At 31.8% G+C, this 22,853-nt stretch overlaps 2 protein-coding genes across 2 annotated transcripts; both read left to right on the top strand.

Moving 5' to 3' along the window:
• Positions 1 to 4,045: 4,045 nt before the first annotated feature.
• On the top strand, positions 4,046 to 7,417 carry HELRODRAFT_161491 (hypothetical protein; the record flags this gene model as incomplete). The annotated part of the gene is made up of 4 exons (XM_009021406.1): positions 4,046 to 4,116; positions 5,966 to 6,009; positions 6,945 to 7,085; positions 7,287 to 7,417. 4 exons carry the CDS (start codon positions 4,046 to 4,048, stop codon positions 7,415 to 7,417), a joined length of 387 nt encoding a protein of 128 aa, XP_009019654.1.
• Positions 7,418 to 20,481: 13,064 nt separating this feature from the next.
• On the top strand, positions 20,482 to 22,516 carry HELRODRAFT_161490 (hypothetical protein; the record flags this gene model as incomplete). The annotated part of the gene is made up of 4 exons (XM_009021405.1): positions 20,482 to 20,531; positions 20,948 to 21,131; positions 21,815 to 22,005; positions 22,486 to 22,516. 4 exons carry the CDS (start codon positions 20,482 to 20,484, stop codon positions 22,514 to 22,516), a joined length of 456 nt encoding a protein of 151 aa, XP_009019653.1.
• Between the last annotated feature and the right edge of the window lie 337 nt (positions 22,517 to 22,853).

Genomic DNA, 22,853 nt, shown 5'->3' with positions numbered 1-22,853 from the left:
TTATCGTGCGTAATGTTATACATTGCGTCTAACGAAAGTAAGTTGTGGAAGAATAAAAAACAACATAGACAGGCAAGAACGTTAACATTAAGCTTGTCATCCACAATAACATCAATACCAGCAACAGTAACGAAAAATATCATCAACATCAACAGCAAATACGTCACTCACAACAACAACAACAACAACTACAACAACAACGACACACACAGCAACAAACAACAGCAACAACAAGCACAACAACAATAACAAGCACCACAACAACAACAATAGCAAGCAAAACAACAACAAACAACAACAACAACAACATCAAAAACATGCATGTAATGTAGTAAGATTCATCCATGCATATCTCTACACAAACATCTCGCCTGGCTGCTCACAACGGGACGCATTCATCGACAATCTTGAAACAAAACGCAAGACATAAACAAGAACTTAAACATATCAAAACATAGACAACAGAATTTGAAAATACGTAAACAAAAACAAAACTAACACGAAATTATAAACAGTCTTAAACACTGCAAATAAAATGCAAATATTCTCAATCATAAACAAAAAACATGGACGTAAACAAATTCTCCCATCAGTCAATCATTTGTATGCAGCATGAGCGTGTGTGGGTTCTTGCGTATACCCACCTCTCAGAAATTGTATTTACATTTGTATGTTAGTGTGTACAACATTTGTACGCAAACTCGTGTAAGTGTATGTATGTCGTTCCAAGCTGCAACAATGTGTCACACTTAACTTATGTGTTGTGAAAGTTCCACTACGATTTTATAGTCTATAAAGTTAGTAGAAATATTTATTTATTTGTTGTGTGTTTGCGGATATGCATGAATTGTTATGACAATTCGTATTTATCAAGGTTTCTGCGTGCGTGTCTGTGTGTGCGTGAGTTTGTGTGTGTGCGTGCGTGTGTGTATGTGTTTGTACAATGCAAATGCGTGAGTGACGTGTGTGTGTATGTGGGTGTGTGTGTGTTTTTCTAAAGTTTTCAATTTTTCTTGAAAAAAATGTTTCGATCTGACTGATTAGAAATTTTGATTGGCGTTTTTTGAGGAATCAATAAACCGTCAGTGAATGTGCATTCGGTTTATCACCATCACCAATGTTATGAACGTAAATCCCTTAAAAGTTTGCTTGTAACTCACTAATGTTTGCATTATAAAATGGCTTATTAGAGATTATTTCAACGAGGTTTGTGTTAATTTGTGGAAAACAATTTTATATAAAATTTATTTTTATATAATATAATTAAATAAGATCGGCATGTTAATTTTCCTATAATATAATAAAATATTATTATATTATTTAAAACATAGATATTGCAAAAAAAACTCAAATTCTTTGAAATAAAGTCGAAAGCAAGTCTTCAAAAACCAATTTTTGATCTATAATTCTAACCAAATCTCATGGACCAATCAATCAAATACTTGAAACGTGTTCATCATGAGATGCATTATGCTGGTAAATCGCCATTTCAAATGACCACAACCACAAACTACCACAAACCACCACAAACTACTACAAAAACCACCACACCCCATCTTACATCAGATTAATTTGAATTTCTGTCCATACTTAAAGTTGAACGTGCCTTCACTTGCACTCTGGTTTGGCTGAAATCTATTTTTAACAAATTGCCAATTAAAATTTAATTGTGGTTTTTGCCATATCGGCATTTTTCAATTTGTTTTTCAAATATTAAATTTTAAACAATTCTAAAATAAAAAAGGTTTAATTTTGATAGAATTTACAAATGAAATTCTATCAAAATCCTCTCACCATCTACCACCAACAGTCTGAAATCCCATTTTCAACAGCAAGAGCGTGTAATCAAGATATCAAAGTTTAAAATACATTCATGTACAATGAACTGGCGGACTTATAAGTATGCATATATCGCACGGAACAAACACGAAACTATAAATCGAAACATTGATCAATCTCCTACCACTGCTCATTACGTTCTACAGCGCAGTTATTCAGAGAAACAAAATTGTCGAAAAACGGGTTTAGGACAGGTACTTCGTTCATTTATGAAATGTAGCACTAATATGATGAATTTAGCTGGTAGTTTGTTTCTAGATTTGTATAGTGCAGTACTTATTTTCTCGAGTATAAAAATTTAAAATTTGTCAATGGAAATCCAGACGTTTATGAATAATTAGCAGCTTTAATTTTATAACTTCATTATTTATAGTTTTATCGTGAGTTCAGAGTAGTCACTAGTTTTATACCGCTAAATGAATTTAAAAATTGTTTTACAAAAATAAGTTTGATAAACTAATGAAACCATAAAAATCAAATTTAATTTCCGTGTGAACCGCAAGGAAACCGACTAACAGACCAAAGGAAACGTTGTGCACCTCCATCGCAACATGAGGCGCAAACTCGATCGAATATTTACGTAAAAATAATTCTTATGTCTACTAATTTAAAAGTGACAGCCATTTATGTCATGTTTGCCTGTGAGACAATCTTTTCCGCTTACGTGCCAACACGATGCTCTGGCATGCGCGAATGTTTCAAACTCACTTAGCAACATAAATTCGAGCGACCTTGTACCTGCCGGCATTTATGGTGAAAATTATTTCTTCATCACGTTCAGGGATAATTTTCTATGCTGGTCACGCTTTCAATTTTGGCGAACAAACTAAATGTTTTTGTGATGTTGTTTTTTTTTGTTTATCTTTTCATTTAGAGACTTTCCGAAACACCATAAATCACATCTGCAAATATTTTGTATTTTACGCTATATCAAACATTTTTTAATTTTTCCGTCGAGTTTGTTTTGAATTTGTTTTGGGCTTTGTTGCGTGAAATATGGCCTCACCTTTTTTTTATGACGTACAAAATGTTTGTGAATAGTTTTGTATATTTCAGTTCATACATCCCTTACTTATATTTTTCACTTTTTAATTAAGTTTTTGTCAAAACTCTTATCTTTATGTGCGAATTCTTACGGAGATATTGTTATTAAATCTTAAGTTATGGCATGTTTCCAATAACGCAAATGAAACATTTTCAAAAACTGAATACAATAAATTGTTTCTTTATCGCGTATTTCAGCCATATTTTACCATTCAATGCTTCTAACTTCATCACCGCATGCAATAAATTGCGTTTGAGCTGTTCAGTTCAGCCACATTTTACAAGCCATAACCTCTTACTTTTTCACTCTCACTAATTTATTTACTCAACCAATAAGTTGATCCATCATTCAATTATTCAACCACCCTTTCATCCTTTGATAACATTTATCCAATTCAATAACACGTAGTCTCGCCAAATCATCATTACTTCTGTATCAACCCCCAAACGCAAAATTATTTTCATTCACGAGCATCGTTATATTTTTACGTAGAAACTACACGTAGATACATTTATAGATATCTATATCTATTTAGATACCGAGATACAGAGATACATGAAGATGTCTGCTGAGATTGCAGCAAAATAAACAGAAAAGTATATAAAGACAAATGAAGGTACACATACAAACACACACACACACACATCACATACATACATACCAAATTTAGCACATTTACATGATGCGCTCATAAATTCTATTTATAGACTGCCTGACTCATAAACTGACTTTTTAGACATGGATGTTTCATTATCCATTATTACATTTCGTTTCAATATTTGATCGTATTTGTATATTTTATTGATAAAATAAATTAAAGGTGATATAAAAATTCCTAAAGGTCATTGCGCCTCAAACTTTACAAATGATACTTCTAACAGAACTCCAAATAAAGATTTACATAGCTTGTCAGTCTTAATGTCCAATCACAATTAATCTATTATAAAATTATTCAACATTCAGAAGATCACAAACAAAAAAACTCTCCATATTACTTAAATATTAATTAAAAAAAAAACTTGAAAAAATATTTCCAAAAGTCATTTGAAATCCGAGCTTATTTCCTTCTCATCAGCTAACTACATTCAGACCAGCATTGGATTTAGAGGGATTAAATAAATGACAGACAGAAAGACAGTGAAAAAAACTTCCTTTTTCAAAATGAGACGTCATATGTGGATGTACGAAATTAAAAAAAATTATGCAATAACTCATCTGTGGCTTTGGCAGCAGTCAGAAATTATTTCTATTCTTTTGAAAACATTTGACGAGATGAGCAAAACGTTCTTATTAGATATGAAATTTAAAAAAAAAACTCACAAACTTAATGTCCTATAAACAATTTTTCACTGTAATTTCTAAAATACTGAAAAATAACATTTTTTTCCAATTGAAATACGATTTTTATAAAAAAAAATTTGCCGAGCAAATATGACAAACACTTTGTTGAAAATGGCACGCGCGAATTCATACGTCAATTGCATTTGCGTCGTCCCTTTCATGTGCAGTGGTTGAAGGAAGGTAAACTCAATAAAGGAATAAAAGACGACACTTCAAAGTGCCAAGCGACAGAAGAATAAATTCCGCGCCGTTACGTTCCTGGGAATTTTTTCGAAAGATCAAAGCAGAGGCTTTTATTTATTAGGTTGAATATACATTGGAAGAAGATTTCACAAAATCAAAGATACAAATATTTTGACTAAACATTTAAAACAAATGCAGCAAATTTCTATTTCTACACACACACACATATAAACACTCACACACAACACACTACACGCAACACACACGACAAAACACACAAATCACACAAACTGAAGCACACATATGTTTGCTTAAATTATTTATTATCCAAATATATTCATTCGCATACCTAATCAATCATTCATCTGATGGCAACATTTTTTTGTTTATCACTATTGAGAAAAGACAGAGATCGTTTGTGAAGCAATAATAACGCATGGAATGAATTGGTTGGAATGCAACTTAAAATTTGCACTGGCCAAGTTTTTAAGCCCCATCTACCGGCCAACAACTAATACTGCATCTAGCGGTCAACGTCACCTCAACATTTCATCAGCTCTGGTTACGACGGCATTAATTGTAGTGATAAATTTAAATTAACCTTTTGTGAAACTTCAGTGCAGTTTATATCGATGTGTTGGGTTGAGTTTGGTTGAGTTGGGTCAGTGATCTGTGAAGTGAATATAATTCATGCTATGATTATTAATATCGTGACGTTATTGCTTCTTTTGATTTATCGTCAGGAAAGTTGTTTGATTATTTTTTGTCTTATTTTTAAATAGTCTCGATAGTGTTGTGATTCCTTATTTGCTAATCACATTTTGAATTTTTTAGCCTTTTTTCCATGCAACTAATCAATTGTTTTAACTTTTTAATTCCACAGCCAACGCTTTGTGATCTTGCTGTAAGAATGAGTTTAATTATTCAAAGTGTAATTTTGTTAAACGATCAACATTAAACGAACACCTGGCTGAAGAGAAGTGATGAAACCTAAATTTCACAAGGCTAATGTTAGTCGTGTTACTCTAGGTGATCGAACCAGTTGAACTTTGTAACCTATAAACTTTGTTGGACAACTGATAATTGCGAAACAGGTGTGGCACTGAAAGTATATAAGACAAATCATTTATTCATATTGTGTTTTTTTTATGTTGTTAACAATAACTTCAAATATCAAAATTGAGTGGAACATGAACGGATGTATTAGTAGAGAGTTATAGAGAATTTAAATCATAATTTTGAAAAATGTTCATAGTATCAATATGGCATTTAATCTTCTAAAAAAATTTTCATTCGAAAAATTATTTATACCTTAGGGATTAAGTTATTTAAAATGAACATAATTTAAAATTCAAAACAATTTGTAATCTAAAACTGCAATTTGTACGCCAATAAAAATTAAACAAAATTATGTAGCAAACAACTATCAAAAACCGAAAACACATTAAAACTGTTGCCACATTCACATGAACGCTCTTATTAATATTGCTAAAAATTTATTTAACATTTTGCTGCCTTGACACACACACACACACACGCGCGCGCACACACACACAGAGGCAAACAACTGAACAATTTATCCGTGCAAGACATGAGATACGGTCAGTTTGTTACATTTCATTTTATGAGCTATCCTCTTTTCTGAGAAGTGCATAAAATATTAAATGGTCGGCGGCATGGTCGCCCGCCACACACACATGCCACATGTGCAACGGAGAAATACACACAATGTACATTGTAAACTCACATACACACTCACACAACATGCTAAAGTTCTATTAAGTAAACATACGTACGTGGTGATACGTACGTGGTGATTGTAGAGAAGTTTTATGAAATTTTTTGGAGAGTTAATACGTATGAGTAATTTCAGTTGGAAATTGTAAATAATTTGGGATTTAAGTTGTGAAAATTGTTTAAAATTATCTTTTAAATAAATTGCAATAGACATATATTTTCTTGTTTCTTTGCGAACGAGTGCTGAGAAACAGAAAGTGTTCTTGGAGGTGCGAAGAGACTTTCCGTGAGATGATTGAATTAGATCTGCCTGAGAAGATAAATGAATAAGTCAAGAGTAATCATATCACATCCGTCGGAGGACTTACGCGGTACTTTCCACGTTGCGTTCCTACATTTTCTTCCAACAATTCTTTGCAGCTGATTAGAAATGAACGAATTATTTGCACATTCTTAGAAAAAATCTATTTGCTAGTTTTTGGAAAAATGAACAAAATATAGGAACGTATGTACATTACAGTGATACATAAAGTTAAGTTACGCAAATATTTTCTGAGAACTAGCTTCTTTACATAAAAACACAACTGAAAATTATTTTGTTCGAACGAATGGCATCAGTTTTCAGCAGTTTTGTTTCATTTGTTAACAAATTCAAAATAATCGTAATGCTAAATTTTAAATTCCGCATTTGAACTGTTTAAAACTATCGACTTAAATGAACGAAAGAGGTGTAACTTTTTCTATTTGAAGATTATCACACACAAGACATGGCCTACTTGCCAACATTTGTCCTCTCAAGAGCGGATCACGGAGATCCAGATATCTCTCAATAAAAGACACTCAACATTTTCTACTAATGGAAAGACTGATTATTTGCGTCTTGCAGACATTGAGATGCAGCACAACAGAACCACCGAATCCAATCTGGAACGGTTGGCAAGTACACAATTAAAAATCAAGCAAAATATTTATTTATATATGTCACAAAAAAAATTTAAAAATGAAATAGGAATAGAAAACTTGCTTTAAAACGTATTAAAATAATGAAAAATTCACAAAAAGCAGCTTGAACTGAATGCGGTGCCGAAATCTTCTCTTGATGAACATTTACATTTGCACTCTCATCGTAAAATTTAACTAGAAAGCGGGAAGAACTTGGAGAAGTGTGTTTATGCAAATGACGCCGGTGCAGTCATGTCGGGCATAAATTTCCTTCTCTACATGCCATTTTTAAGCTACAAAAGCTGTCAAAACAGGCCTCGAAAGTTTTAAAATAAAAATATGTTCAATGAAGATAAAAAACATGTCGGCGGATGAAAAAATTTCGGAGCAAAAGTTACGTTTGTACTGATTAAAAAAAATATTAAATAATCTTGATATTGGAACGTTAAACTTTCTTGAAAAAGTATGTTTTAATTTCAATAATTCAAATGCACATCATTCAAAAATTCTATTTTTTATTATTTTAATTTGAAAAATTTTTCCAGTTCCTTTGTCAACTTCAAACATGGCAATAGAAATAATAATTTTGAACGTCTTTGTTGGTAAATCATTACAAACGAACACCAAGACGAACGAACGAACAAACAATCTAAGGAACGAACAACAAATGAACATATCATAAATAGAACCTTAGTATGAACAGAGAAGAGCAGTGGACGTTGTAGAACATGAGATGGACGAACACCGACTGACCTAGCTTCTTGTTGGTCACAATGCAGTGCCAACCTTCTGAGATATAAAACAGGTTTTCAAAAAGTTATTTCTTCGCTCGCAAACAAGGCTTCTATCTTTTGCAAAAATTTTATTTATGATTTTATTTTTTTTCCAGCCTCATTGTTTCAGCAACGTACTAAATAAATTTCTGTTAATTTTCTCATTCAAACAAAATATCGGCCATAAAAATATTTGAATTCAAAAAATTTTACAACAAAACCATGTTCTCTTAATTCAACATACTAAAAAAACTTATGTTTATGTATAACAAAAAAAAACTTTCTAATTCTTTCAGTAAAATCCTCTACCAAAATTGTTTATTAACACCATCCATCATTAATATTCTCAGTCAGTATTATAGGCGTCCACATCATCAACGTCATTATCATCAATTTCTGTTTCGTTTTCATCACCACGTCTACATCGTCTTCTTCATTATCACCAACATCACCACCATCATCATCGTCGTCGTTGTAGTTGTCACCATCATCAACAATATCATTGCACCCAAACAAAAACAACAAATAAAGCATTCGAAACAACAACAGCAACACAACAACAACAACAAGCACAAGCAAAAAAAAAACAAGATGTCTCCATATGATTATAATCAACGTCATTTGCGCACACTTTCTGTTTGTTTTTGCGATTAGCCGCCTGATTCCAGTTTATTATCGAATGTTCTTACTTCATGCTTTATTCATTTTCATTTTCGTTTTCAGAAACAACGAAATAAAAACGTTTAAAGAAAGAAGTTCTCGTGTTATTACATCGTGACATCACATCCCTGTTTGATGACGTCATATTTACATAGCGCCCTTCAGCTCGATCTTATTATTCTGCCGCATCGCCGCAGGATGACGTCATTTGGTTTTTGTGGCTTTTTTTTATTCTGTTGAAACCCTAACAACGACAACAACAGCTGTTTTTAATAGTGTGGTTGTTGTTGTGGTTGTTCTTTTGGTGTTTGTATTTTTTTCTTTTTTGTTTATTTGTCTATTTATTTCTTCATTTACTTATGTATTTACGTCAGTAGTTTTCTATAATAATGGTCCAAATTAGAAATATTTGTAAATAAATATGTTGGTCTTTTTATAGCAAGGAAGATGTCACGAGATATTTTGTAGGAAGGGAAACAAGTCAGGGTGCCAGTGCATTGTTCGTTCTTTATAAATTCAAATAATTTTGCTTCAGTTTTTAAATATTTAGTTAAATATGAGATAAAATTGAAGAAACAATGAATAAAAAACAAAAATATGCGGACAATAAAAATTCTGGTTGTCATACAAAGAAGCCTGAGCGCTTAAGAACGAAAATTACATATTCAAACTTATTCAAAATTGTAAAATTTGCATATGCTAATCTGAAATCTGACAAAGTTTTTCAAAAAATATGCTCGCAAAAATACCTAAATGATACACAAAACTATCTGAATGATACCTAAAAAAGATACCGAAAATTAATAATACACAAAAAATACGCGCAAATATAATAGGATTATTTGGCTAAGCCATAGAGATATTTTTCATGTTTAATACCCCCGCTAGCTGTACTAAATTCATAAGTTTGTTTTAAAAATTGAAAATTTTCTAGTAAAATTGATAATGCTGGTGCCGTAAGGATTGATGATAATCTTAATGATGGTGATGACGACGACGACGATGATGACGATGATGACGATGATGATAATAATAATAATGATATCAACAATGATGATGATGATGATGATGATGATGGTGGTGTTGTTGGTGAGGATGATGATGATGATATTTGATGTTGATGTTGATGTGATGATGATGATGATGATTGCAATAATAATAATAATGCCAATCATGACGGTGGTGATATGACAGTGATGGTGACTATGATGACGATGATGTTGATTACATTACTACATCGGTATTTAATCACATTAGCCTGACAATTCAGACTACAACTCGACAAGTGTCTCGATGATAGATGTAATGTACAGCATATAGACTACAAAATCAAAATTAATGATTTGTAAAGGAGAACTAAAATGACAGAAAATTTTGAAAAAAAAAATGATGAAAGATTTTCACGGTAATCATATAATAATGTTGACGAAGACGATGTTGACAATGTAATTGATATTGGCAATGACGATAGTAATGAAAATCTGATGATGATGACAAATTTATGAGTAACCTGCACATGTAAGCCCACTTTGATTGCATTTTACAGAAAAAGTCACACAGTCGATTCATTATGAAGCATTGCGCGGTTTGGTGCAGTTGTGTGAGAGCTTTGTTAACACACACACACGCACACACACACACTCACATTCACACAAACAAACAAACAAACACACAAAAACATTGTTATATTAATGTTTAAAGTTTATCAACCTGATTTGAGAATATCAATGCACGTTATATTCAAACTTTATTATTATATTATTATTTAAAAATTATAGACGAAATTCCACAAAACTTAGAAATTAATGAAGTTTTAATAAGAAAGAATTACCTTTATTGAAAAAGACAATTTTTTAAAAATTGATAATAAAATTGTTTCATAATGAAAGAAGTGAACTTTAACTTTGTTCCTTTAAAAAATGGAGAAAATTTCATTTGGAAATATTCGTGTCGACTTCATTAGTTTGACTCGTGGCTGATTCGTGATGGCCGATGCACGCTGAAAAAAAATTTGAGTGGCCATGTTCTGTCCATCGAACTCTTGTAGGACGTTTATATGAAAAAATTGTTTCGATTTGTTTGCTTTCGTGGTAAATGTTGAACTTTGTTAGTGCTTCGGGCGGTAAAACTGGAGGAAGAATATGATGACCGTTGTGCGTCTTGCAACTTTGCAGTTATATAGTTTTTTTTATTATAATTGATTATAATTTTTTTTTAATATTGTTCAGTGTTGTGTTTTTCGTGATAAACTTAAGAAAATTACACATTCTTCAAAAAGTTCACAATTTATGTAAGACAAACAATCTTAAAAAAAGCAGGCGAAAGTTAATTTCTGTTTCACGGCGATTGAGTTTTTAGTTGAAATTTGAGAATTTCCGTATGATGACACACATCCTACAAAAATTTCGAATGAACGAAAACAAAAAACGGGCACAATGAAAAATGCAAGAGAGCGTTCTTCCACGCAAACCAACCAGAGAGCCAAGTATGACTTCTTGCAAAATTGATGCTTCAATCTTGCCAGTATTCCGATCGAGGTATAAAATGACGATAAGCAATTTGTTGCTGGTTCATGTTTAGACGGCTGCGAATGCCCCTTAGGCCCTAATTTTATTTAGTAAGGGTTTTTTGACACACATATAAATTAGCGGACTAATTAATATTTTGCTAAACTCGATAAACTGCTTTGTAAAAGTTTTCTGATTTTCATAAAGTTATTTTCATATTTTTAATGAATGAATAAATAAAATTTACGGGTTGATGTATTTTTGTTGCAGATAATAATAATTGATTAAAAAGTTTGTTTTAAATGTTTGCTACTGTATAAAATTTTTAAAACTTTTGTGTCTCGTTCTTTTTAGAAAATGAATTTTAAGGCATTTCGAGGTTGTTAACACAGGCACCAACTCCTTACGCTCGTCGAAGTTTCTTTCGAGCATTAATTTTCAAGTTGAAAAATTTAACATTTCAAAAGTTCAACACTTAAAAATTTCATTTTTCAACTATCTTGATCAAGTATTTTGTTTTTTATATAAATTTAAAGGTTGCCAACATTTTCGTCTGCTGAACATTACACGATCATCCACACACGTGCAAAATTAAGCTTCGACATGCACAGAGAATGCTTTTTTAATGCCAATACACGTACATGCATGAGTATGAAGTACAAACATCACATACATCACACGCAGATGCAAACATACATACATCGGCAAAAGTACAAATCTTATGATAAGACATTTAGAGATTGGCAAATAGTGCACGCAGATCAATAGGGGAGCACGGACCTGAGAGGTACATAAAAAGATAATTTCATTCATGTCATTTTATCGCGTACAACATTTTGTTCCCACTTGCACCGACCATCCTCAACATCTCCATCTTCAACTTTTTATCCCATGGTTCGCATTCATTTAGTTTCTGTCATTCCTCTGAAAGGTTTGATTTATAACGGAATAGGATGAATAGAAACTAACAAAGAACTGACTGAATAAAAATTAACAAAAAGAAATTGCAAGTAATTTTTTTACTTCAAATGAGCCAATAATAGATTAACAACTTAATTATGTGACTTTCCATTTTATTGCCTGCACATGTTGATTTCACTCTTTTATTGAACAATCATTTTAAACACACACACACACACACAACACACACAACACGCACACACACACACACACACATTCAACCCAACAAAAGAACATATACACATTCATAATAGAGGAACATAAAGAAATGACAATGCAGCATTTGAGGCGTGTTATGTCTCTATGATAGGCACTTTCTGCAACATGTTGCCAACATCTCGTCGCCAACACGCTGCGCAACTTTTGCCGAGCTATCGATCTAATATTATCATTGTTTATTTACCATCTTATTAAGTTTTGTTGGCATGAAATTTTTAAAAATTCTGAAAAATTTAAAAAAATATTTTTTTGTTTAATATTTTTTAAAAGTTTTTCTTAAAAATTTCAGTTTAATACTATATTTTTCAAATAAAAATAAAATTTAAATTTAAAAGTCATCATCTGCCAACTGCCTATCTACAGTCCTGTCGAGGCAATCTTTGTTGCAGGTCTCAAACTGCAACATAACAGCAACAATAACAACATATATGTCTAAAATTACTATCAATAAAGATAACTGCACTAATAACAATGTTATGCACATAAAAATAATAATAAAATTTATGAAATTGTTTTTTTATTCAGATTTAGAATTTTTTTTCAACAGCCTCGGAGTAAGACAATTAATGTTGCTTCAGATAGAGGTAGATATTGACTTGGCACAACTTATCATTAACATTATTGGATTAGCATCATTCTCTCGTTTGCTTTTGTTTAAGTTTATTCTAGTTTTTACAATGTTTGGTGAAAATTTGTTGAAAATTTCCTTCCAGTTTACGTCTGCCATTTCTGTTCATTTTTCGAAATTATTTGTTTTGTCTAGAGAAGTTTTGTAAAATTTATTTAATGTTTGAAATGTTTAACATTAACCTTGAAAGATTCATCAATGAACAATACAAAGATACAACCTCGTACCAAAATTCAAATGATAAATTTAAAAAAAATTATTTTGATAAAAATAAATCTTATTTTTTTTTCATTACAACCAACCACTCATAAAATAGGATTTAAAATTATTTTTGAATGGCTTTCAACAGGAAATAAAACATTCATTTTTCAGTCACATCACAATATGTGATTTTTTTAACGCCTGAAAGTTCTATTAGATTTTTTATTACATTCTTATTATATTTCTTTTTATAATTTATTACGCTTTTTTTATATAAACTCACATTTTACTGATTTACGATTGAATGTATCATTGAAAAGTTATCACATTATAGGAACAATGAACACATAGCTGGTGTTTTATATCAAACTAAACTTTGTTTTTTTATGCTTAGTTTTATGATATTTTGATTATATGATTTCATGAGATTTTTTCATACATTTGAGATGTTTTTTATTAGTTAATTTAAATTCATTTTTTCAATTTTTTTCTGAAAATTAAATTACAAAAGCATTGAACAAAAATTTAAAGCAGGCAAAATGTCATTCATGTTGAAATTTAATCAGCCGGAAAATTAAATTTACAAAAGGGTGCCTAAATTTTCAAAAAAAATTTATTAATCAAAATTAGAAACTTTTTTTTGACATTTTTATGATTGAAAGAATAATTTTTCCATTATTCTTAATTAATTTTTATTTATATTTATTATATTTTTATCTTTATTGAGATTCAAAATTACTTTTGTTATTTAACTATTTTTCAAAAAAATATTTACTTAGAAATCTTTAAAAAAAAGACCAATTGTCCTTTGTGGGCTTTTATTTTTTTCTATTAAACATTTTCTGTATAATTGTTTTTGTTACCAGAGGTCTTCAAGTTGAAAAATATTTTTGTAAAATTGTTTTTTAAGGAATGGAGGCCTCTCAAAAGATTAAAAACATCTCAAACAGCTGAAAATGATAAATAAATTAGTATAGTTCAATGACGGAAAGTATTGTAAATTCTATATATGACATTTGAAATTAATATGTAATTAAAAATCGGTTAAAGACATTGAAACAACTATTAGGTTTTCAAACAGAGTCGAACTAAAATCTAAAATTTTTTATATGAACTTGCTAGAATCCAAACTAGAAAAAAAATTTTGTCGTTGAACAGAAGGTAATTGAAATATAAACTGCTATTATCAGCTAGGAAACAATTTATGGTTGAAATTCATCGTGAAGCAACCATGCATACACACGCTGATATGAGTGAACTACTGTTGAGTCGTAAGTAAATTAGTCCACTACTGCCTTAGACGCATGGAGAAACAGGGAATGGCATGGCTCTCTCTCTTTCTCTCTCTCTCTCTCTCTATATATATATATTTATATATATATATTTATATATATATATAATACATATATACTTTTTTTAGTTACCTTATATATGTGTATAATCTCCGATATAGAATGCAATGGAGCATTTAAAGTGGGTTGGTTGTAAGGCTAGGAGAAGTGGGAGATGAATAGGGACGTTTTATTTTAGGAGTGTGCATTTTGCGTAGGCGCTCTATCTTCGATTTGTAATTATTCATATCATCTTCTTCATCATACGTATTCTAACGCTATCATCGTCATCATTTTTTTATTTTCATTTTATCTAAAAGTATTCATTATCTTTCCAATTATTTTATGTTCTTGAAATTAGGATGGTTACAATTAAATTGATCAGAAACATTTCAAAAGATTGCATTTCGACTTCAAAGATTGATTAGAACGTCATTATAGTCAGGCGTCATACTGAAGATGCGAGAATGAGTCAAAAATTTGCGTTAGTTTGAATTTTTTGTTTTTTGAGAAGAAAAAAACAAGTGAAAAAGACAAAAACTTCTAAATCTGCCAAGATAATTTTCAAAAAACCTTAGAACACACTCATCCTCCTCTCTTAACTAAATTAAACGCTTGAGTTTTAACTATATTTTTTTAGAAAACAAATTAATTTTTTACAAAAATAGTAAATTTTCAAAAGAAAAGTATTGAAAATTAGCCATCAACAAATTAAATCAATGGGAGAATGACTTCAAAATAATAAAGGAGCACACGCAGTCTCCTTCCTGGCACATTTTATTTCCTAATGTTTTCCCGCCTGCTAATGTTGCTGGAACGGTTAATGCCTCACGCTGCCTTCACTTTCCAGCATTTATTTTTTCATTATGCCATCTCAAGTGTATGTTACTGCTAATAACGCCAGCTTCATGGTTCTGTATTGTTCTCTCAGTAAGAGTTGTCGGTGGCTTCGTAGAATTTATATCCTTATTATTTTCTAATGCTTCTTCAAGAATGAAACACGTTTTGGTAGGGTAAAATTAGCTGGTCCAAAATAAAGGGGCTGGAAAAGAATCACAGCATCCCAGTATTGAGAAGATACAATACTTTATAGTAATGAATGAAAACTAACTTGGGAAGCGAAATTTGTTAAACAACCCTGATGTGGCAAATATATTTAAAGGCACTAGCTAGGTGCCTCTTTAAACTTTATTTTGTTTTTAAATTGGATAGTGAAATATAAATTTGAGATGGTCTGAATGCATCTACTGATTTGTGGCCAAGTATTGAAGAAAGAGAGAGAGGGAGAGAAATACTGCGCCCAGGCAGACTAATAATAAAAAGAGAGATTGAAAATGTGAAATGATGAAACATGAAAATGATCTTCTTACACACGCACACACACGCACGCGCACACACACACGCGCACACACACAAAGCACGTACAGGCACATTGGCAAATAAGTCCATTTGTATGGAAATGTTAACAGTAAACACAATGATACGACACATTAGCGGGAAAACCTAACGTCTGTCTTAATGGGCGATATAAGACGTTTGCAGACAATTTTCTAATGCACACACACAAGCACACACACACACATAATCACTTAAATACACACGTACAAATAATCACACACGTAATGACAGAAATGTTTATGTGTTTAAAGATGTGCACATATGCTGATACATGCTATTCCCAGAACTTTAAAAAACATTTCTGCTACTTTTTCTGTCCACCAGTTTTCATCCTATTACCGGTGCAATTACTTTTTAAAATTCTGACACAAAATGCAACGTATAAAGTATGCCACTCGGTTTATTAATTAAACTGCCGTTTATCCAAGAAAACGCTTTCATTAAAATTTAAACTCACACACTCACTCACACGCACACACACACACACACTTATACACATACACACACGTTTTGTTGTCGTGCCATGAATCAACAACTGGATATCAGCTACAACTGTTTGTCACAAAAACAGGAACTTACGTGCACTTGATGACTTGTAATGCGGTGTATCTGGGAAGGATTTTTCTATGTGTATGTATAATTGTATATAAATGTGGTTTTATAATTATAAGTTTGTTATTGTGAAAGCTACTTATTATGTGATTTTTGTGGTCATATGTGTAGAAGTGATTTTTGTCTTTAATAAACTTGTAGGTAAATGTTGGGTTTGGAACACCGTGGTGTGTGAATTCATTTTGGAAAGTGCATGTTTTTTTTTTATCTTGAAACTTTGCCATATCTTCATCTGTCGTGATGTGTAATCACAGCCTGTCAGGTACAATGGGCATTACATTGAAAACGTTTCATCACATGTTTTTGCCTTTCTTGTTACAATTGGACGAGTGAATATTTATAATATTTAAGGTATATATTGGTGCGCTTACTTACGATAATACATGTTAATAACGTTAACGTATGTTACATATGTATTAATAAATATGCGTGTGTACGTGTAGACCACTTTTGTGTCTGTGATTGCAAAGGGTTTCATTTGACCTATGTGCGTATTGTCGGCTGGAGCATTTGCTGTCTCATGTGTTCGTCCGGTCTCGCAACATCTTAGACGGCGATAACATTGATTCTATTGTAGACTTCATTTCGCGCCATCACAAATTTTTGATAAATGACCGTCTGCTTGGGACATTTTTTCAAGTTGCATTCCTTCATAATGCCATTATCTTACACTTTTCCTTGATTTATACCAAGTTATTTTTTGCTTTGATTTAATAAAATTTTTATTTATGAAAAGAGTTTCATCCTTTGTGGCAAACCAGAACTTGATATTTTTTTATTTCTTGTTAAATTTGAAATTTTTATCATTTTATGTCTCTTTATAAATTATTCAATGTTAAATTACATACCATTTTCAAAATTTCAAACTGAAAAAAGTATTTTTTCCAAAATATTTTAATCTAAGTTTTATAATAACATGCAATTGAGCATTAAAAATAAAAAAAAAGATTTTACTTTAAAGATACATAGCCACTTTCAGCATAAAAAATGCAAAAACACAGAAGGAATAAAATGAAAAATGGAGATGAAGAAGGACTAACTATTTAATCCTGCCTTCATTTCACACAGCTTTCTTATCAGAGCATCTTATGCTGGTATGCTCTGTAAACAATCCTTAACAATTTTTATGACTCAAACGCATTTAGCATTGCCGGCCTGCTGGCTAGTCTCTGATCGCTTTTTGTTAATGCCGTTGAGGTTGCTGTTGTTGTTGCTGCTGTTGCTGCTGTTGTTATCGTCGTTAGCATGGTTGTAGTGGTTGTTGTTGTTTACAGTATTTTTGACATTATAATTATTCATTTTCTGCGGTAGAAATCTTCATTGTCAGCTCGTCAGCCAGCGTTTTTTGATGATGACAAATGATCAAGTAGACGATATGTCTCACTGCATGCAAGAGAAAGACAATGAAACATTCTACGCATATATTCTACTCCTCTGTTCATCTACTCTTTGAGGACAATCAAAATGTGCAAACTTTGTTAAACGTCTGGTTCATGCGGTTTGTGTTTATTGTTTAGGTTTATATTTTGTAAAAGTTTAATTTTTTTTAAATTTCACGTTTCATAACCTTATTTATTTATTACCATAAAATATATGAAAGCAACTTCAAACTAAAAATATGATCAGCAGGGATTATTATTCATTCAAAGTTTCATCACAACTTCTCCGTCACCATTTCAACAGCATCACCCCAAAACCTCTTATTAATGTACGTTGATATGTAAATCTGACAACCTCCATTTATAAATAAGGCATAAATGCCGGCTGACATTAAAATTTACATAAGTTGTATATAGGGGAGATATGGAGATGTTAGATTCTCGAGCTTGTCTGCATACTGCTGGCTAATTATTCATCTCGCCCCGACAACACCAGCGTGACTGGTCGTGATAAAAGATTCCCAAATAGAATCACTTTTTCACTATCTAATAATATAGGCTTACATCCCTCTTTCCTTTCATCGTTTTATTTATCTCTCTCTTTCTTTTTCTCTCTCTCTTTCTTTTTCTCTCTCTCTTTCTCTCTCTCCTTATCATTCTAATTTCTTCCTCTTTTTTTCTCTTCCTCATTTTTTTCTCTCAGTCTCTTTTTATTTCTCTTCTTTTTCTCTCTCTATCTCTTTTTTTCTCTCTTTCTCTCTTTATATATATATATATATATATATATAAAGAGAGGTAGGTAGGTAGGTAGGTAGGTAGGTAGGTAGGTAGGTAGGCTAGTAGATAGGTGAATGGTAAGAAAACAATCTCATAAAATTTGTATCAGGAGGTCTCAGGAGTGATCTTCAACTGACAGGTTTTTTGTCATCCAATGAAAAATGTCATCAATTGAAAGAACTGATGGTGCTGTGAATCTCTTAATGATGATGCTAGGTTTGTTGGTTCATCATCAAGATGGAGATAGTTGTGGTGTTTGTGAGGATGTTTGTGATGATGATGACGACGATGATGATAATAAAATAGATTCCGTTGAACGATGTAATGATGATGGCGATGATTAACACAATGATGATGACAACTGTGACGATGATGATGATGTTGCTACGATGTCGAGGTTGATTGGCGATGACGAAGAACTCATTAAGAGCATGTTAGCAATGATAATAAGATAGTAATGGCTGACAATAGAGAGGTTGATCATAATAAAAAAGTATCAAAATGTTCTAAAAATAAAAGTCTTTCAAACATCAATAAACATTCTCTTATCAACTCGTCAGCTTAAAATTTTGTGAGATAAAAAAATGTGTAACAAATGTACGTTAAAATAGGGAAAACGCATTCAAACTAATCTAATATACAGTAAAAAATGCGAAAAAAAAATTGGCTAAAAAACGTAAAATCGAAAAATAATTTTTTTTTCTGATAAACTTAACCAAACACTATCTTACCAACAACCACTACTTAACTACAACCAATCACACTACCAACAACCAATCACCTACCCTACTAGCAACTAACTACGGAGATCATAAAATGGTTATTAAAAGAAGTAGTAGAAGATCATACCGACCGAACATTTGAATTTATATAGAGGCGAACATAAGCATCCTAATAAACTTTAGCATAAACACAACCATAAATATATAAAAGTGAATTTATACCGAAGTGTAACGGGTTTAAACGAAATGGTTTATGTGACTGCCGGCTTTCATCTGCCTGCTAAATAAATAGAGAACGAAAACTGATATAGAGAGATAAATATTTAATAAAATAAAAAAAATAAAATTCATAAATAAAATAATTTTTTTTTAATTTCATCCTTAACACATCATGCGACGTGTTGAAAATGATAATATAATATGTGATATAAAAATATTCATAAAACATTTTCTACAAGAAAAAACTTAGCCGATAGCAATAACAAAAGTATGCAACGTATAGAGGAGTTTATGGCAAATATCAATTGACAATGTTAGAGCGTGGAATGCCTGGAATGACAGCTGCGTGGTGCCTCTCCATACATCTGCTATCCACTTCTAACGCAGTTTACATAAGTGGCTACAACATATAAAACACACATGCCAGTTTAAAGATGCCTGCTTTACAGACTGAAACGTGCAATAAACTAAATAAGTGGATGGTACACTTGTAACCGTTGTTAACAACGCTGCAACCTTATGATAGTGACCTACGAAACATCAGGAATGAATTCTACTACAAAAAAGTCTAAAAATTTGAAAGATTTAATTCTGAATAAGAGACAAAATAGAGACAAAAATAAACAAAATAAAATTAATTTTCCAAATAGAAAAATTCAGTCTTATTAAAACCACACACTGCACTAACTTAAAAAAAACAAAAGCTGAACTCAAAAATAGCAGCAAGCACGGCAGCAACAACCAGTTGAAAACAACACAACAAACACGCAACGACATAAGCTTACGTTATAAAAAACGCATTAAACAATGCAACTAACTTCACCACACACACGAAACCATAACAACAGTACCAACAACAACAAATTACACTGAATCTTAGCAATCTGGCAGATAAGTATTAATAGCAGCAGTAATAGCAGTAGTAGTAGTAGCAGTAGTAGTAGCAGTAGTAGCAGCAGTAGTAACAGCTGTAGTAGTAGCAGTAGCGACAACAAAAGAGATGACAAGATGGTAGGAGTAGGAACGCTGACGTTTAAAATTAATGGGATTGCACACGTGTTAGATTTCAATTGAAATCAAGCGCCGTCAGTCACGAAAATGATTTGTTGGTCGCGGAGTCAAGAATAATAGAATAACAATAAGATGAAATAATAAAATAATAAAAAATAAATTGTTAATAAAATATAATAATCCCATAGTTTGGGATTGTGTTGTGTAGCACTTTTTGACGTGATTCCTCAATATCGCTTGTTTGTATTATTTTTTATTCTCTAGAATTATTGTATTATTTTCTAGGGTTATTTTACCAGATTGATGATTTTATTTCAATTTCGTTTTGTTTTTTTTACACGAGAGTTTAAAATTTTTTGATACACTAACTAGATTAGACCTTACAAAATTTTCACCCAATGAATGACTAAATTGCAGCGAGGATATTTTAATGATATATCCAGAAATATCCAAAAATATCCAGAAATATCAAGAAATATCAAGAAATATCCAAAAATATCCAGAAATGTCCAGAAATGTTTCAACAACGTCGAATTTGTCTAGCAAAACCGTGCCCAGTAAATCTCGCATTACTGTTCAAATGGAATCAGTTGCTTAATTACATTACAATCTCTCTTGTGAAATACAATCACCTAAAAGTGAATGAAGTACGTATAGCTGAATGTGAATTCATTAAGTTTTTACACAATTGCCGACGTAGCGGTCATTATGCGAGTTGTACGAAGAACAGACTATCGGTCATCTGCCTATCAGCTAGGTCAACCAATGTATTCCAATCACTCAACTTAACTCGCAAATGTTTTCGTAATGTCCATTTAAACATCCTTTTAAGGGAAAGAAGAAAAACGTAAAAATGTTTAAATTGAAGTTGTGTATATATTAAAGACAGAAAAAACATCGATTTTTTTAGTGTGATTGTAGATGTCTGTGTTTGTGTCTGTGTGTGTTTGTGTCTGTGTGTGTGTGCCACGTTGTATGCCTGCATTTTGGTCTTTAAATTAAATCGGAAACTGAATCCTAGTCGCAAGATCAATTGCGTAGGATTGCCTCAATGTTAAACTCGGCGGTTACGACAAGTCAATAGCATAACATTTCCTGCAACAACTCCAACAACAACAACAAAACAACTCTCACGACAGTGTGAACACTTAAACATTCAAAAAAACATGAAATTACAATTTTGAATAAATGCTTTACAGAAAAAATTTCACCCAAAAACAACACCAACTACGACAAACAAGACAACAACACGAAACAAAACAATGGACATCATCAACAACTCCTACAACCGCAACGCAAACGATCACACAAACATCAACTACCACACCAGCAAAAAAACATCAATGATCACATAAACAACAACATCAACATTAACATCAACAACATCAACAACAACATCAGCAACAACATCAACAACAACATCAGCAACAACATCAACAACAACAACATCAACAACAACAGCAATAACATCAACAACAACGTGAATAGCAACTTTAAAATTAATCACGTGGTACTCACCAAGTTGAGTAGACAAATTTTCTGCAATGGTGATGATGATGATGATAAAGAGAAAAATGAGATGATGATGATGACGATGATGATGATTATGATGATGATGACGATGATGATGATGATGATGATGACGATGATAGCGATGATGATGAAGATGGCGAGATGACAACGATGATACTAAAAATGGTATGATGATCAAAAGAGTGATGAAAATGACGATGAAGATGACGATGAAGATGACGACTACAACTCACTCACTACAACCATACAATAATAACAATGCCGTGTCTCTGGTTGGAAAATTTTTGTTGGAGATGCAAGACGATGTTGACGGTAATATGGAAAAAATGATTGAAATAATGACAGAATATCAATTAAAATACCGAAAATCAATTCGTGAGATCTAATTAACTTCAATGACAACTAACTGCTAATTAATTTTTAATTGATGTTAATTAATTTTTTTTAAATGTTAATTAATATCACTAGCCCTTCACCTCTGACGTTCATCTACATCTAATGGCCTACCAGAATTTTTGTCACATTCTGTCTTATTAAACGTTAATTATTGCGTTATTGGGATTTAAAATTAAGAAAAATGAATTATTCTTTCTAAAATTTTTTAGTGCTTTTCGGTTAATTTTCTTATAACTAACTTACATAACTAACACACCACACACACACACACACACACACACACACACACACACACACAACACACACACACATCAAACGTAAATACGTGTGATTCTACGCGTTACACACATTGCACATGATAGGTGGGCACTCTCTTGTAGTTAAACCCAGCAACTGCTACGAAAAAAGCAGGCGCTCTAACCATTGCACTATCTCATCAA

This window comes from Helobdella robusta (genome assembly GCF_000326865.2).
Source record: "Helobdella robusta unplaced genomic scaffold HELROscaffold_3, whole genome shotgun sequence".
Taxonomy (NCBI): Eukaryota; Metazoa; Annelida; class Clitellata; order Rhynchobdellida; family Glossiphoniidae; genus Helobdella; species Helobdella robusta.
The sequence above is the reverse complement of the archived record's forward strand: the minus strand, read 5'-3'. Positions and strand labels throughout refer to the sequence as shown.